General features: G+C 39.6%; 1 protein-coding gene across 1 annotated transcript in view; it reads left to right on the top strand.

Moving 5' to 3' along the window:
- The window catches only part of dnah6 (dynein, axonemal, heavy chain 6), a 56,810-nt gene extending 39,948 nt beyond the window's left edge, over positions 1–16,862 (top strand). Inside the window, exons 62-83 of the mRNA XM_084930252.1 lie at positions 137–262; positions 535–699; positions 1,200–1,267; positions 3,286–3,466; positions 3,607–3,786; positions 3,932–4,165; positions 5,222–5,357; positions 5,570–5,736; positions 5,970–6,160; positions 6,866–7,026; positions 9,230–9,318; positions 9,766–9,912; positions 10,040–10,178; positions 12,058–12,177; positions 12,367–12,488; positions 12,777–12,906; positions 13,056–13,183; positions 13,406–13,591; positions 14,473–14,545; positions 14,781–14,932; positions 16,091–16,313; positions 16,527–16,862. Coding sequence (XP_084786378.1) covers positions 137–262; positions 535–699; positions 1,200–1,267; positions 3,286–3,466; positions 3,607–3,786; positions 3,932–4,165; positions 5,222–5,357; positions 5,570–5,736; positions 5,970–6,160; positions 6,866–7,026; positions 9,230–9,318; positions 9,766–9,912; positions 10,040–10,178; positions 12,058–12,177; positions 12,367–12,488; positions 12,777–12,906; positions 13,056–13,183; positions 13,406–13,591; positions 14,473–14,545; positions 14,781–14,932; positions 16,091–16,313; positions 16,527–16,630 — 3,222 coding nt within the window. The 3' untranslated portion in view covers positions 16,631–16,862. The remainder of the gene's footprint in view (positions 1–136; positions 263–534; positions 700–1,199; positions 1,268–3,285; positions 3,467–3,606; positions 3,787–3,931; positions 4,166–5,221; positions 5,358–5,569; positions 5,737–5,969; positions 6,161–6,865; positions 7,027–9,229; positions 9,319–9,765; positions 9,913–10,039; positions 10,179–12,057; positions 12,178–12,366; positions 12,489–12,776; positions 12,907–13,055; positions 13,184–13,405; positions 13,592–14,472; positions 14,546–14,780; positions 14,933–16,090; positions 16,314–16,526) is intronic.
- The last annotated feature ends 233 nt before the right edge of the window (positions 16,863–17,095 follow it).

The following is a 17,095-nucleotide window of genomic DNA, read 5'->3' as shown; positions in this document are numbered from 1 at the left end:
ATTTTAAAACTAATGTTGATTTTGAAAATAGTGGTATACAGCTGCATAGCAAGGATAAATAAGTTTAAATTCGTTCTTACAAATTTCAGTCATCTTCATCACATTAGGGATTAAGGATTTTTTCTTTCATTCTCAGGCCAACCGATGGATCCGCTCCAAGGAGGCTAAACATGGTCTAAAGGTGATCAAGCTAACGGACTCTGGCTTCCTTCGTACCCTAGAGAATGCCATAAGCATGGGTGTCCCTGTACTGCTAGAGGAGGTAGGATTGCGCCACTCATGTGACAGTAAAACAGACTTAATCATAAAAAAGACAATTTGTGGTCAAATGTTGTATTGTATTGTATTGTAATTGTGTATTTTTTAAGGTTGGCTAACACTGGGCGACATTAAATAAGTTGAAGACCTTTATTGGACAGATTGTTATTAAATAGTGTTTTTAATTTTGCGTTGTCCCAGGATATCATTATAAAAGAGTTAAGAAAAGCATGTGTACTGTGAATGGCTCTGCTTGGGTATTTTGTGGGTGTATAGTTAAAGGAGACCCTGGATCCAGCACTGGAGCCCGTCTTGTTGAAGCAGACGTTTGTGGCTGGCGGCCGAACAATGATCCGACTGGGAGACTCAGATATTGACTATGACAAAAATTTTAGGTTCTATATGACCACAAAGATGGCCAACCCACATTATCTGCCAGAGGTAAGGACAGCAGCACACCTACTCAAACCTACTTATACTATATGTGTACAAAAGAAGATACTGTAAAGAGATGCAGTCATATGTCAACCAGCAAAACCCTATAGCTGAACAGTCCAGGAGAATAATAATAATAATAATGGATTGCATTTATATAGCGCTTTTCTAGGCACCCAAAGCGCTTTACAATTCCACTATTCATTCACTCTCACATTCACACACTGGTGGAGGCAGCTACAGTTGTAGCCACAGCTGCCCTGGGGCAGAATGTGGCTACAGTCTGCCCCAGGGCATTTAGTGTGAGAATGGGCTCACACTAAATGCAGTCATGTACTCTCTCATTAGTTCAAGCCAACAGTGCATGCATACATCACAGACATTATAAAAGAGAGACATGGACTCCAAAGAATCCTGAATTAAAACCACAAAGACGATCATTGAGACCAGCAAAGTAGTTCAAGGTTTCATTGTGATTTAATGAGTTTCTGTTTCCACCTTTTAAGGTTTGCATCAAAGTTACAATTATCAACTTCACTGTCACTAAATCTGGCTTAGAAGACCAACTTCTCAGGTAAATACATGCACACACATGAAAAAAGCTATTGCATTTCAACTATGTAACAAGTAGAGATGGACCGATACGATGTTACATATCGGTATCGGTCCGATACTGACCTAAATTACTGGATCGGATATCGGAGAGAAATAAAAAATGTAATCCGATCCGAAGTATCACAAAATCACCTCACAAACGCGCTACTTGGCGTAACCCAGCTCGGCGCATCGGAGTAGTATGTGTTACGTGATAGAGCGGCTGTTGTCTGCAGGACCTGTCGGCGGTCTGGTGGAGCATGTGGAGCCTCGCTACATGCTTCCAAACCGCGGCATGTTATCTCGGCAAAAACTATCCTAGAGAAGTAAAGCAAGTGTGTAAGTTCATCCCTGAATGTTTGCACAGTATTTCCACGTTAAGCTTAACAACTGATATATGGAGCCACAGCTGGACTGGCCATCGGAGTTCCAAAAGGAAGCAATTTGTCCCGTACTTAAGCTAGAATGAAAAAAAGACACAGAGCTGGAGTTATTCTGTCCTTGCTGCAAAGCTGATTCTTCTTCTCTCATTCCCCTTCCTGTTGCTACTTCAAACATGAAACTGATCAATGATCAGCTGGTCGGCTTTTCTGTCGCAAATCCTGCCTTTCTTGTTTGTTTATCGCCCACTTTGTGCCAGAGAGAGGAGACCAGTGGATAAACAACAGCAGCACGTTTAAGCTTAATTAGCTGTTGTTAGAATTTATTTAATATTACTTTCTAGTATCAGTTGATGTTTGCTGGAGCCACAGCTGTAAAAGCTGCTGGTCATGATATCGGTTTGGATATGTGGTGAGAGGGAAACTTGTAGATGAAACCAGGAGATGTCCTTACTGAATGATCAGAGCTGAACAGGTGATGGAGAAACAGGTTTACCTTTTAGGTGACATGAATGAGTTGAAGGGAAGTTATGAACTTATGCATTTGTTTTACAGGTGCATTAAATTAAAGTTGATTACGTCGATTAAGCATCAAGGTGGAGGGCAGTGGGTGGTTCTGGGAGATTTTTGTTAGGAGTTTGCAACCCTATTAGTTAGGTTATTTAATATTTCTGCTAAGGACTCTTTAAAATACCAGAATAGGAAGGATGGTGCAGGTTTAAGTTTATTAGATTGATCACTGTTGCTGAACTATAAAATATTTTGGGTGCAGTGTATTTTTTGCATACAAGTATAACAGAATAGTTTTAGTGTCTTGTTTTTTAAAACTTGAGTATGAACTTATACAAAATGCAGCAAGATATTTAAAAACTGTTTTGTTGATTAAAAAAAACCGCTATATCGGATTCATATTGGTATCGGCAGATATCCAAATTTATGATATCGGCATCGGTATCAGACATAAAAAAGTGGTCTCATTTATCTCTAGTAACAAGCATTTACAAAGCCATCTACATTTTTAAAAAATGGATAGAAATACTGCACATAATTTTATGTATCCTATTTAAGTAAGTAAGTAAGAAAAATGTATTTATATAGCACATTTCACAGATAAAAATCACAAAGTGCTTTACAATAAGATCAGACATACAAGTTAAAATTAATTAAAAGCCCGTTTGTATAAAAATGTCTTCAGCTGCTTTTTAAAGGAGTCAGTAGAGTCTAGACAGCGTAAAGACAACGGCAGAGAGTTCCACAGCCTAGGTGCCAGTGCCTGAAAAGCCCGATCCCCACGTACTAGGTTTTAAACCTAGTACGTGGGACCACCAGTAGCCTCTGACCTGACGACCTAAGTGCTCGGGTTGAAGCATGAGGTTTCAACAGGTCAGAGATATACTGGGGAGCTTCACCGTGCAGACCTCTAAAAGTTACAACTAAAATTTTAAAATGAACCCTAAAATTTACAGGCAACCAATGAAGAGAAGCCAAAACTGGAGTAATGTGTGACCTCTTGTTTGTACCAGTTAATCGTATATCCTAATTGTATGTATCCTTTTCCCCCTTTCTGATAATGACCTCTGGAATCTCTTGATTCAATCTTTTTTCAATCTGTTTTAAGTGATGTGGTGCGTCTTGAGAGTCCGCATCTTGAGGAACAGAGGAACGAGCTGATTGTGCGCATCAACGCTGACCGCAGCCAGCTGAAAGATATTGAAGACCGCATTCTTAAGCTTCTCTTTACCTCTAAGGGGAGTATACTTGACAACGAGGAGCTAGTTCAGACTCTCCAGGAGTCAAAGGTAGGGATTAGGCTATATGGATATGGAGTTGTGGTTGTTGAATTTAACATTACCTGCAATGATCTTTTTTTTAACCTTTCCTGTTTTTCTGATGTTCATCCTGTTTATTTCCATGATTTTTTGCATCCTCTTGTCTCCAGGTGACTTCAGAGGCCATAAAGCACCGTCTGGAAGAGGCAGAAGCAACTGAGCTGATGATAAACTCTGCGAGGGAGCGCTACAGGCCTGTGGCCACTCGAGGATCTGTTTTGTACTTTGTCATTGCCAGTCTGTCAGAGATCGATCCTATGTACCAGTTCTCACTCAAGTACTTTAAACAGGTGAGGGAAAAAAGAGCTGGGCTTTACTCTCAAATTTACAAAGCTACTTGTACAGGAATGTTTAATGAAAATGTGTAAGTACCCATTTAAAGTAATTATTTTCTTTTTTTCTCTCTTTTTTGTTTATTTCTTCCTTCATCTTCAGCTCTTTAATTCCACCATCGAGACATCAGAGCAGAGTACTGTGCTAGAAGAGCGCCTTCAGATTCTCCCGAATCAAATCTTGCTAAACTCCTACATTAATGTGTCACGTGGACTCTTCGAGCAACACAAGCTTATCTACAGCTTTGTGTTGTGCGTAGAAATCATGAGGCAGCGTGGCGAGATCTCTGATGGGGAATGGTGGCGCTTCCTAAAAGGAGCTTCTTCACTGAAAAAGGTGAGGTGGGAAATCCAGCCATAGAAGTTCAGCTTGATAGAAGCAATAATGAATAAAATAATTAACTAAAAAAAAAGATTTCCTTTTGTGATTGTGCTCATGTTTTTTTATAACCTCCTAGGACCTGGCGTCCACATATGTGGACATCACATTTTGGGTTATTTAGACCAAAATACTCAATTTTGCTCTACAAGGGCCTGATATCCACTTACGAGGACATTACACTGACACTGTTCTATCGAAATTTTATATGAATATCCTCATACGTGGCTCTCATTTTTCTTAGAAACAAAAATTAGGTGAAAAAAAATCTGGCAATTCTTTGTTTTTACATTTATCGGGTCCCAATCAGCCCAAATATCAAAGAGAAATAAAAAATGCATGCTGTGAAAGAGTGCAGGTATTAGGAGCTTAAAGAAGTTATAGTGATGGTGTTAACCCACCATTTGTTTTTTATGCCACTAGACTGGAGGCACTGGTTGTTAGCAGTCACAGTCCTCATGCTAGTTCTGTTCTTCTTTCTCCTACACCTCTGTTTTAGGTCTCCTGTTTATTGCCTCTTAGCATTTACTGCTCAAAGGTTTGGAGTAACAGGGAAATGTATGTTTCTGACAAAAAGCAAGCTTTTTAAAAACCAAAATAAAATAATAGTAGTTTGATTGAATACGCTAAAAAGGAGTAATGATTAATCGAATCATTAAGTATAAGGGATTTTAATGAAATATTTACACAGGTGTATAGAAGCGGATTTTCAGACTCATCACCCAAATATCTGAAAGCTGTTAATCCGAGTGAACACTGAATACATCTGACTAGTGGAGTGCCTGCAGGTGTAATCGTAGTTGGTGATTCAAACAAGAACTTTTTTAGTGATCCCAAGTATTTCAGATTAAAGTGTCATTTTTACTTTTTAAAGCTGCTTGTCATAGAAACCATTTGTCATCATCCCCTCACTCTTTTATAATTCTAGCTAACTTTCTCTTTACTTACACCAGTCGATAACAATATGTCTACTAAATTTGTGGGCATAAACTTTTCTTTTTCTGCATCTTCCAGGAGTATCCAGAGCGACCAGATGTGCCATGGCTAAGTGATTTTTACTGGCAGACATGTTGTGAGCTGGAGGACACACTGCCTTGCTTCAAGGGCATCTCCAAAGAAATCACTAGAACCCATATCCATATTAAGCTAGGTACCCTATCCCCATTGTTAATGTTGTTGAGCTGATAAGGATCTGTATATGTCAGCATGTTACTTTTAAATATAAAACTAGAATGTTTGACCTACATACACTCTGTCATTTTTCATTTTTATAAAGAGATGTTCTAATCATTCTTATCATTAACTTACCAAACTATGTACAAATCCTATGTCTGATTCCATAGAATTCTTTTTCTCTTATAGGGCATTTTGAAGCATCTTTAAATCCAGAAAAATGGAAAGGCTATGTGTCAGAGTTGCCTTCTCTCGAGGAGTCCAAAAAGGAGAAACAGGAGATGAAAGGATACTGGAATGAGCGATTGGGATCTTTCCAGAAACTAGTTCTTATCAAGACCTTCATGGAAGAGAAGGTGAGCCTGGATGAAGTCCGGGGAAAGATATTTACTGAGGTTTTCATGATTGTTTTCCAGGTGAAGAGGATCATTTTAAAAAAGTGTAACTTTTGTCAGTATTAAAGAAAGGATCTCAGTAAAAAAATAAATGACATGGGTTTATAGCTCTCCGCGGAGCTTTCCCATCACCGCCAAAGCTTGGTCAATTTTTCCCAGCTTTTCTGTGACGTATATCCTCTTTTTCCATGCAGGTGGTTTTTGCAGCAACTGAGTTTGTGATTGTCAACCTGGGGAAGGAGTTTGTGGAAAACCCTCCAGTTGACCTGGCTAATCTCTATAATGACATGTCCCCTACCACCCCATTGATCTTCATCCTCAGCACAGGTTCTGACCCAATGGGTGCCTTCCAGCGCTTTGCAAATGAGAGAGGGTGTCTCGACAGGTAAGGGAGAAAAAATGGTTAGAGAGGTCCCTCCAACATGGCTCGCAAAAATGTCTTTGTTTTGTTCACCAGGCTGTGACATCTGAGATATAGACATATATAGCTGGTTGGGTTTTTATTTTTATTTTTAATAGTCAGTAGCTTCTGTCTTCTGTAAGTCAAGTAGTGGGAGGTTTTTAGGATGATGCCATCAATTTGACTGCACCAAGCAATAATCTGCAACTTGCACTGGGACAGTTCAGCCATGTGGTTCTCTGCCAGAAAAGGGTGGATTGTCCTCTTCAGTTTGAGAATGAGTTGCTTCCTCAAATGAACAAGTTCAAGTTTAAGACTACAGATACAAGCAGTGGAAATGGGCTGTCTTATAAAGGGTGTCTAAGCTCAGTCTCAGACATAGGATGAGGAGTTGGGGAGAGGCTCAGAGTAGAGCCACTACTCATCCACATCCAGGAGGCCTTCTGGACACCTCTTACACGAAGGGCATGTCCAAGGGTCATGCTGGGTCACATCCAGAAGACATGTTCCCAAACCAGTATTTCACTTCGATATATGCTTGGAAGTGTTGGGGTAGTGGCTGGGAAGAGGGAGGTCTGGGCACCTCTGTCTAAACTGTTGTCCCTGTGATCCTGGACTAGACAGGTTGTTGCAAATGAATGAATAAAGTTTATAAAGGCATCAAAATGGTGATTTTTCTGTGTTTTTCAGGGTCGAGGCTATCTCACTGGGGCAAGGCCAGGGACCTATAGCGGAGAAGATGATCCATTCAGCGCTGACGAGTGGCAACTGGGTCTTCTTGCAGAACTGCCATCTGGCTGTGTCTTGGATGTTAGCCATGGAGGAGCTCATTAAGACCTTCACTGAGCCTGGTACTATTTTTAAATTGAGCTCAAAAGTTTCTGTTTATTTCAGCCTTCTGTCCTAACATTTGATGACATATTTTTTTTATTAGTTGAGGCTTATGAAGGTTGTATGAAAAAATAGTATTAAATTAGAATAATTACAACATTTGCTTCAAACTGGGAAATCCCAGTGGTAGTAATTTTAGTGTTTATGGATGGGGATACCCAAGAAAGAGATGCTGGGCTACAGTTTAGTTTCAGTTTAGTTACACTTTGCTAGTACTCAGTTGGACCCCATTTGACCTTCAAGAAAACGTACTTTAGTTCTTCATTGTGCAGACTCAACAATGCTTAAAGCATTCCTCAGAGGTTTTGGTCCACATTAACACGATAGTGTCACACAGTTGTTGCAGATTTGTTGATTGCATTACAGGGAGTGCAGAATTATTAGGCAAATGAGTATTTTGTCCACTTCATCCTCTTCATGCATGTTGTCTTACTCCAAGCTGTATAGGCTAATTATGCACACCCTACATCAGGTGTGCATAATTATTAGGCAACGTCCTTTCCTTTGGCAAAATGGGTCAAAAGAAGGACTTGACAGGCTCAGAAAAGTCAAAAATAGTGAGATATCTTGCAGAGGGATGCAGCAGTCTCAAAATTGCAAAGCTTCTGAAGCGTGATCATCGAACAATCAAGCGTTTCATTCAAAATAGTCAACAGGGTCGCAAGAAGCGTGTGGAAAAACCGAGGCGCAAAATAACTGCCCATGAACTGAGAAAAGTCAAGCGTGCAGCTGCCAAGATGCCACTTGCCACCGGTTTGGCCATATTTCAGAGCTGCAACATCACTGGAGTGCCCAAGAGCACAAGGTGTGCAATACTCAGAGACATGGCCAAGGTAAGAAAGGCTGAAAGACGACCACCACTGAACAAGACACACAAGCTGAAACGTCAAGACTGGGCCAAGAAATATCTCAAGACTGGTTTTTCTAAGGTTTTATGGACTGATGAAATGAGAGTGAGTCTTGATGGGCCAGATGGATGGGCCCGTGGCTGGATTGGTAAAGGGCAGAGAGCTCCAGTCCGACTCAGACGCCAGCAAGGTGGAGGTGGAGTACTGGTTTGGGCTGGTATCATCAAAGATGAGCTTGTGGGGCCTTTTCGGGTTGAGGATGGAGTCAAGCTCAACTCCCAGTCCTACTGCCAGTTTCTGGAAGACACCTTCTTCAAGCAGCGGTACAGGAAGAAGTCTGCATCCTTCAAGAAAAACATGATTTTCATGCAGGACAATGCTCCATCACACGCGTCCAAGTACTCCACAGCGTGGCTGGCAAGAAAGGGTATAAAAGAAGAAAAACTAATGACATGGCCTCCTTGTTCACCTGATCTGAACCCCATTGAGAACCTGTGGTCCATCATCAAATGTGAGATTTACAAGGAGGGAAAACAGTACACCTCTCTGAACAGTGTCTGGGAGGCTGTGGTTGCTGCTGCACGCAATGTTGATGGTGAACAGATCAAAACACTGACAGAATCCATGGATGGCAGGCTTTTGAGTGTCCTTGCAAAGAAAGGTGGCTATATTGGTCGCTGATTTGTTTTTGTTTTGTTTTTGAATGTCAGAAATGTATATTTGTGAATGTGGAGATGTTATATTGGTTTCACTGGTAAAAATAAATCATTGAAATGGGTATATATTTGTTTTTTGTTAAGTTGCCTAATAATTATGCACAGTAATAGTCACCTGCACACACAGATATCCCCCTAAAATAGCTAAAACTAAAAACAAACTAAAAACTACTTCCAAAAACATTCAGCTTTGCTATTAATGAGTTTTTTGGGTTCATTGAGAACATGGTTGTTGTTCAATAATAAAATTATTCCTCAAAAACACAACTTGCCTAATAATTCTGCACTCCCTGTATAGCCACTAGATAATGGGTACGCTGTGGTCATAAAGGAATGAACATTGTTAGCAGCAATGCTCAGGGACACATCTAAACAAGTTCCTTCATATTTCTAATGTCATTAGACATCATTTGTAATTTACACGTGCATTTCTAATCTCTGAGAAACAGAAATAAGTAAACTGTGATATTGTATGCTTTGGTTTTTCAAAGTGTTTGTATTATTGATAAAAAATACTGCAGGACCTTTTTACAAGTATCCTTTAAGGCCTTTTCTTTTTTATGAATATGCAAATAATTTTCTTATCTGTTTCTCTGCAGACACATCAGTCCATGAGAACTTCCGTTTGTTTCTCAGTTCCATGCCGACCAAAGTATTTCCTGTTACAGTGCTCCAGAACTCCGTTAAGGTAGTCACACAGAGACCCAAACACTGTAATACTATATAATAAAGCTATAGATTATTAAAAATACTGTTTTTAAAAAAGAACTTGTCTATACTGGTGGATTGAACATGAGTGAAACATAAAAATGACTTTGGTAATTACGACTACTGTTTATTTAGGGTAGCTGTGGCATAAACGTTACATTAGTTAAGCACTGCCTTCATAAATATGGGTCGAAATCTTTGACGTCAATTAAACGTACATTAACTACCAGCACTTGATTTATCGTCATCATGACCATGACCTGATAATTTGAAGAGTGAGTCACACGGTACACTGGTTACCTTGAAGACTCGTTGGGATTGTATGTGCACTTGAAGACAGCCTGAACAACAAGGAGGAGACGCTGAACCAAAAGATTTCAGGATTACTGGTAGTCTTCTCAGTAGGTCTCTGTGATGTCATTGCCAGGTAACTAACGAGCCTCCTAAAGGCCTGCGAGCCAACATGCGACGAGCCTTCACAGAGATCACCAGCAGTTTCTTTGAACACCACATTTTGGGACGACAGTGGAGGAAGATTGTCTTTGGAATCTGCTTTTTCCATGCAATCATCCAGGTTACATACACTCTTTCTCAGTATTTTACATGTAAAGTGCCTCATCATTATTACTTTGTTTTCTTGGATGTGTTTTACTTTGTGTGTGGTCGTACAGTACTTCTCTGCCTGTGTGTCTCGTGTTTAGGAGCGGATGAAGTTTGGTCCCCTGGGCTGGAACATCCGCTACGAATTCAATGACAGTGACAGAGAATGTGCTCTGCTCAACCTCAACCTGTACTGCAAAGATGGCACCATCCCTTGGGATGCTCTGGTCTACATCACTGGTAGGAAGCAAATATCAACAGAAATGTTCTTGTATCTAAATTCAACAAGGTAATAAGTTAGGGACTGTTTGTGTAGCATCTTATTTCCCATATGTAATGCATGTCTTATTTGTATTTTGACATTTTATATTAATAGAAAGCCTTTTCACAAAACAAACATGATTGCATGTCCTTGAAGCTAAACATGCAGCCGTTTCATAAAATTAAAAGTGTGGGAAGAATAATAGGACACTTTAAACCAGCGGTCAGCAACCTTAAACACCCAAAGAGCCATTTGGACCTGGTTTCTATGGAAAAGGAAACACTGGGAGCCGCAAATACTTTTTGACATCTAAAATGAAGATAACACCGTGTATATTGTTGTTTTTTTACCTTAATGCTTTGTATAAACAACTATAGTGTGTTGCTTATGAAATCCATGAAGTGCTATGGAGAAAATTAAATTTTATTTATGTAATGAACACAATGTCAACCCTTAAAAAATAATAACTAAAAAGAAAGTCAACCAGTTGAAGGTGTCTTTAAAATGAATTAAAAAGCTGAACTTAAATTATCCATGTAGCAAACAAAAACAATGAGCCGTCATCCTTATATCGCCTTCTGGGCTTTCGGAGTGTAGCGGAGCCTTGACTAGAATTTAAAAAATAATTGGAAAAAAAGCACCATGCTCCTAAAAAATTTAAAATAAATATTTTCAAAATATCTGCATAATATTTATTGTACCTGGTTAATGTGCTTCGCGGGGCGTGGCCCGCAGTGACGCTGCAGGAGAGGCAGACGTACCTGAGTGGCATCCGCAATCACGCCTCACCGGCTTGCTCTCTCTGCTGTTGCGTTGTTGTTTGTACGTGTCGGGCTGTGAGCTGGAAAGCTACAGCCGGCTGTGTGTGAAAAGTGGTCAATAAAGAGATGCTGAAGAGCATGTTCATGTAAACATCGTCGGTTCTGCCGTGATGTGTTTAGAATCGGACTTCTGCTCCTGAACCTCTGCGTACAGCGTCTGCTGTACGATCGGGGCTGTACGAAGTCACTTCATCTTTACGCAGGACTGTAAGCTGTCGTCTGTGAGGCGTGAGCGGTGTTTGTTTTTAACATAGTTCATGGTGGAGAATAGCTGCTCACATACGTATGTGGATCCGGTAGGTCACTCTCGTCAGAAGTAAATACAAATTAATCTGCGCAGCCATCATTAAATGTTGTATTTTCTTCAGATATTTTTCTTTTCTTACATTTCTCCATACTTGGCCTACCTGGGGCTGAAAGTCTCGGTAAATGCACGTCGTTCCGGCGGGTATACCGGCTTCCACGAGTGTGACGCTTATTTTGAGCGACGAAAAATAATAAAATCTAACTTTATTTTTATTATTCAAGATCACAATAATCTTCCAATTTAGAACTACAAGTTTTAAAAAAGAACTAACTCAAATAAAATACACTTCAGTTAAATATTTATAATTTATCTTTCCAAACCATGCAGAGCTGCAATATAAGGACTATAGAGCCGCATGCTTCAGACCATTCAGCTTTATATAAAAGAAAATGGGCCGATTTTTTTTCCCCCCTGTTTTCTGTTCTGTAATAGATTTCTCTTTTTAGTATTTCATCTTTAAATTGAATGACCTGGATCCAACTTCTTTCAAAATTATCTGTATAAGAACGGGAATTACACATATCTATGTAAATATACTATATGCATATTTTTTAGTTTAAAGTTGTTGCTGTTTTTTCCATAACTTTTTTATTTTTCTGATTCTGAGTGAGATTTTGATCAACTGAAACTAGAAGAGGGTCTGGTCTTTAAAAGCAATATCTCCTGCATTCATAAACAAAGAAAGCCATGAAATATCTCAAATCCTACTGTGTTTTTTTTTCTCTTCAGGTGAGATCACGTATGGAGGGAGAGTGGCGGATGCCTGGGACCAACGGTGCCTAAGGACAATCCTCAAAGGCTTTTTTTCTCCAGAAACTCTGCAGCCTGGCTACACCTACTCCCCCTCAGGTATTGTTCTTTCTGCCCTCTGTTGTATGTATATGTGTGTGTGTTTGTGTGCGTGTGTGTGTGTACGTGTGTGTGTACATGTGTGTGTGTGTACATGTATGTGTGTGTATGTGTACATGTGTATGTACGCGCGTGTATGCACAGTGAACGCTATGCATATATCTCAGTTAATGGTTTTCTCCCTGTAAGGTGTTTACTACGCTCCGGAGTCAGATGAACTCGAACAATATAAGAAGTATATTGAGAATCTTCCAATCATTGATGATCCTGAGGTCTTTGGTATGCATGAGAATGCCAACTTGGCTTTTCAGGTGAGGAACAATACTGTAACAATACCAGTACATTACAAGCAAATGTCTCTATCTCTATTTTATACCAGACTGCCAGTTGTTCTCTTAAATATAAATGACTGTGCAATTTCTTATTTATACGTAGTTTTTCAAAATCTGTTAAATTTTTCACTTAGCAGCAAGTATAAGAAGTGGCTTGTGGTCCTTTTAGTGATTTAAACTTATGTTTCCCATGCAGTTTATGAGCTTTGGGAGTGCTATGATAAAATATCAATGCACGAGTGTGTGTGTGTGTGTTTGCCTCTGCAGCGTCAAGAAACTATAACTCTGATCAATACCATACTGGATGTTAATCCTCGTTCTTCAGCACAACATGGAGCTAAGAGTAACGATGACAGAGTCTGCGAGCTCGCCGAACTGATTCTAGCCAAACTGCCCGGTAGGCTGACCCCACATAGATTCACCTGCACATAGATCTCAGTTACTGCTGAGAATTTGCATTATTACACTCACTCTTTTTCCCCATGTTTTCATTGGTTTGTGTTGTCTTTTGTCTCTTTGTGAACTTGTCTTTCTTTTGGAGTGCAGAGCGACTGGACATGGATGAAGCAATTGACACACTGTTTATCAAAGACACCAATGGGCACCTGAACTCCCTCACAACTGTATTGGCCCAAGAAGCAGACCGATTCAACAACTTGCTTAAAGTTCTCAGGGTGACGTAAAAACCACACACATTTAATTGGTGGAGATCATCTCATGACCACTTCAGGAGTTGTTTTCTTTGGACTGTAGTTTATTTACTTGATCTTAGAGAAACATTCAAATAGAAAAAAACCTAAACAATCAAAAAATATGCGTTCTGTTTAGTTTCAGAAATAACATTTTTCGGAATCTGTTGTTACTGTGATGTGTTATTCTCACTTTCTTTTTCGTAGATGTCTCTTATCACTCTGCAAAAGGCAATAGCAGGTTTTGTTGTGATGTCAGAGGAAATGGACCGAATCTACACAAGCTTTCTGAACAACCAGGTCCCCACCCACTGGGCAAACTCTGCCTACCCTTCCCTCAAACCGCTGTCTTCTTGGGTCAGAGACTTGACTCTCAGAACGTCCTTTATCCAGGTTTGCATACAGATATTAACAAAAACACACACGTTTTCAAGTTCAGTCCAGAGGAATTATAGAAGTTTGTGTGAAATGTGTCTTTATAAAGCTAACATACATTGGATTAGAACAGAAGTCTTTTTCTAGCTCAGGTCTGGGATATTGGCTGTGTTTTATTGGTTTGGGTGTGTGCATGTGTGCACGTGTGTGTGTGTCTGTGTGCATGCATATGTACTTTTGCATACATTTGATTTGTGTGTTATCTCATTAGGTTGGAAAACTGTAATAACACATGTACATTCTGAGTTCATCTTTCTGCCTCCCTGCACATCCTGGTTTAGTGTTTGGTCCATTTTCTCTGATTTAAGCTGCTCTTAAGTCTGCTCTGAACATGTATCGTACAGTCACTATAATTCACTTAAACAAGCACAAACAGGGTAAAGTCCTGTTAGTTTATACAGCAGTGGATAAACACTGAGTCACACTCCACATGCTGATTACCTTAGGAAACAAAATCTAATGTAAACTGATTCACTGGGTCACTTACAGCACAGTTGTTGAACTCCAGGCCTCGAGGGCCGGTGTCCTGCAGGTTTTAGATGTGTCCTTGATCCAACACAGCTGATTCAAATGGCTAAATTACCTCCTCAACATGTCTTGAAGTTCTCCAGATGCCTGCTAATGAACTAACTATTTGATTCAGGTGTGTTGACCCAGGGTGAGATCTAAAACCTGCAGGACACCAGCCCTCGAGGCCTGGAGTTCGACACCCCTGACTTACAGGATGCCTGTAATGCACTATATTGAATAAAAGAAGAAGATACTGCATAAAGAACGATATCGTTATTTAAAGATACATATATTTTAATTGCATCGCTTCTCTTTTCCTCTCTTGCAAGACTTGGATCACACGTGGTCAGCCCAAATCACTTTGGATCTCAGGGTTCTTCTTCCCTCAAGGCTTTCTTACTGGTAACACACTGAAACATGCTCTATGTTTTTTAATAATGCCAACAGTAAAGCACAGTTTTAGAGCTGAGCTTGAGGATTACAATGATCACTCGAACTACTCTTTCAAGTATACAGTGTAAAAATAAATGAATGAAGTTTAAAAGAGAGCTATTAATTAAATTTGTGTTTATTGGTAGATTTTGCTAAACAGCACAGTGACTTGTTTCAATGCTCTTGTGTCTTTGATGGCCTGTAGGAGTGTTGCAGAATCATGCCCGGCGTTACAGTTTGCCTATTGACGAGCTTAATTTCCGCTTCAGCGTGGTGCCGGCGTACAGGGATGAGGAAGCAGTCTGTGAGGCTCTACGCACTCTTCCCATTGGTGCAAAACTGAACATGGATGAGGAGGTACTGTAAGAGGAGCAGTGCTCTTAGTTATGCTTTCAGTAGTGCTTTGAAAAAGGGCACAAATATTCTTTTCTCCAGCCCTTCAAATATTAGCAGTACTTTAAGATGCTATTTTTCTGGCTAATAGCAGGAGAGCTAATGTGGAAGAGCAGATCAACAATCTCAAGATGCAATCTAAAATATTACATCAGTTTGGTTTCTCTACAGTTAGAGTTTGTTGCTCCTTATATTTGTTCAACTTAACTTACTTAACTGCAGTTAATGTTTTTATGTGCAATATTTTATTCAAAGTTCTTCTTACAGTTTTACACAAAATCAGTTATGTTATCAATTGTGTTTTTAAATTGTGTTTGTGTTTGCATGATTTCAGTTAGAGTCCTTGGAAGCAAAACAAACCTAGCAGGCTGAAGATAAATCCTTTAATCATTAATATGACCACTAGCTTGTTTTGTTTTTAGGCAAGCATTTGAAATGGTCAATGTAAAATGTGAATTAGAAAGTTGTAGGAACCTGAGATCATGACCTATTTGATATATGTATTTAATTCTTGTATTAATTGATTAATGTTTTTGTGAAATTACTTTATCCTGAATCTCTAAATCTGATCTGGTGATCTCAAAGTTAGCACCACAGAGCAAATATATCCTAAATGATCAAATTAAATCCATTATTATCCATTATTTTTGATTGGACTACATACTGATTTCTTTATTAAGATTGTGTTATAATTGACTCCAGGGTGAATCTGGAGGGCAGTACAGCCACCAGTATTGTTTTCTTTTTTAAAATACTGAGTTTATTTCCTGATGACATATCAGATTGATGCCCTCTTAAGCGTCATAAATAGTGAATATCAACAGCAGCAAACATTGTGTCAACTCTTCTTTAAATCTCTGTTCATGAAAATGAAATCCTTAAAGAATAAAAAGCTCTCGATACATCTGATAAAAGCAAAGCCACATGTTCTTTGTTTTATTTTCTGGCTTTGCAGCTGTTTGCCTGATGTTTGTGAAAAAATATAGAAACCACCATTTTTTCTGAAAAGGCACAAACTGCAAAAAGAAAGTCTTGTGTTTACTTTGTTTCAAGAGTTTGTCAGTAAAAAGGAAAAGTAAAATAAAAAGGTAATTCCTTTAATATGGTTACTTGTTAAAACAGTTACCAGAGCCGCGGGACGGTGTACTTGTTCACGGTATGTTCATGGATGCCTGTCGCTGGGACGATGTCGGCATGGTGATTGATGATGCGCTGCCTCGGGTTATGAACGCCATGCTGCCGGTGGTGCACTTTGAGCCACAGCAGAACTACGTCCCAGAGCCTGACCTCTACCACGCTCCTCTGTACAAGACCTCAGCCAGAGCTGGCACTCTGTCCACCACAGGTACACACCTGATGTATCCAAAGTCACTCACTGGAAACCTTTTTACATTTAAAGTCATGACACATTTTGTACTATCATAGTTTTTGGGCATCGCTGGGAGTTTTGGTGGGATACAGCGCACATCCCTGTTACCAACATACAATGTCAAAAAAAGAAAGAAAAAGGATGTTTGCTCAGATTGTTTCCTCACCCTTCATGTCTCTCTCCCTTCAGGTCACTCAACTAATTTTGTGGTGACAGTAATGCTTCCCTCCAAGCGACCCAGCGACTACTGGATATCCAAAGCCTCCGCACTCCTGTGCCAGTTGAATGATTAAATATTTATTCGAGGACCAAGCAGAATTTTGAATGGCACCAAAACATTTGCACAAACTTGAATTAAGTTTGTATAATAGCAACACAGACCGTAATAAAAATTTCACCCCAACTGATGTTTCTGCGTCCTTCATCTCGTACATGTGTTTGACTACATTTATTTATATAACAAACTCTTTAGAAAGGAGACGTCCCACTACACTGACTTACACTGCTTCATTTCATCTGTAAGTTAACAAGTCACAAGAAGCAGAGGTAGCAAAGGTAGATGAGTTTAAATACCTGGTGTCAGCCATCCCTATCCAAGGCAGCACACGGTGAACAAGAGAGGCAAGGTGGAGTGGGTGGAGACGAGTGACAGAAGGATAACTGTAAAAGTGAAAGGAAATTTTTTTTTAAGTTGATGGCTTCGTGAAAACAAGAAAAGAAATGTTTTAGAAAAACTAAGAATTCTATTTATTTATTTT

The sequence above is a fragment of the Perissodus microlepis genome, chromosome 6 (genome assembly GCF_051167445.1).
Source record: "Perissodus microlepis isolate ML-2025 ecotype Zambia chromosome 6, ASM5116744v1, whole genome shotgun sequence".
Taxonomy (NCBI): Eukaryota; Metazoa; Chordata; class Actinopteri; order Cichliformes; family Cichlidae; genus Perissodus; species Perissodus microlepis.
The sequence above is the reverse complement of the archived record's forward strand: the minus strand, read 5'-3'. Positions and strand labels throughout refer to the sequence as shown.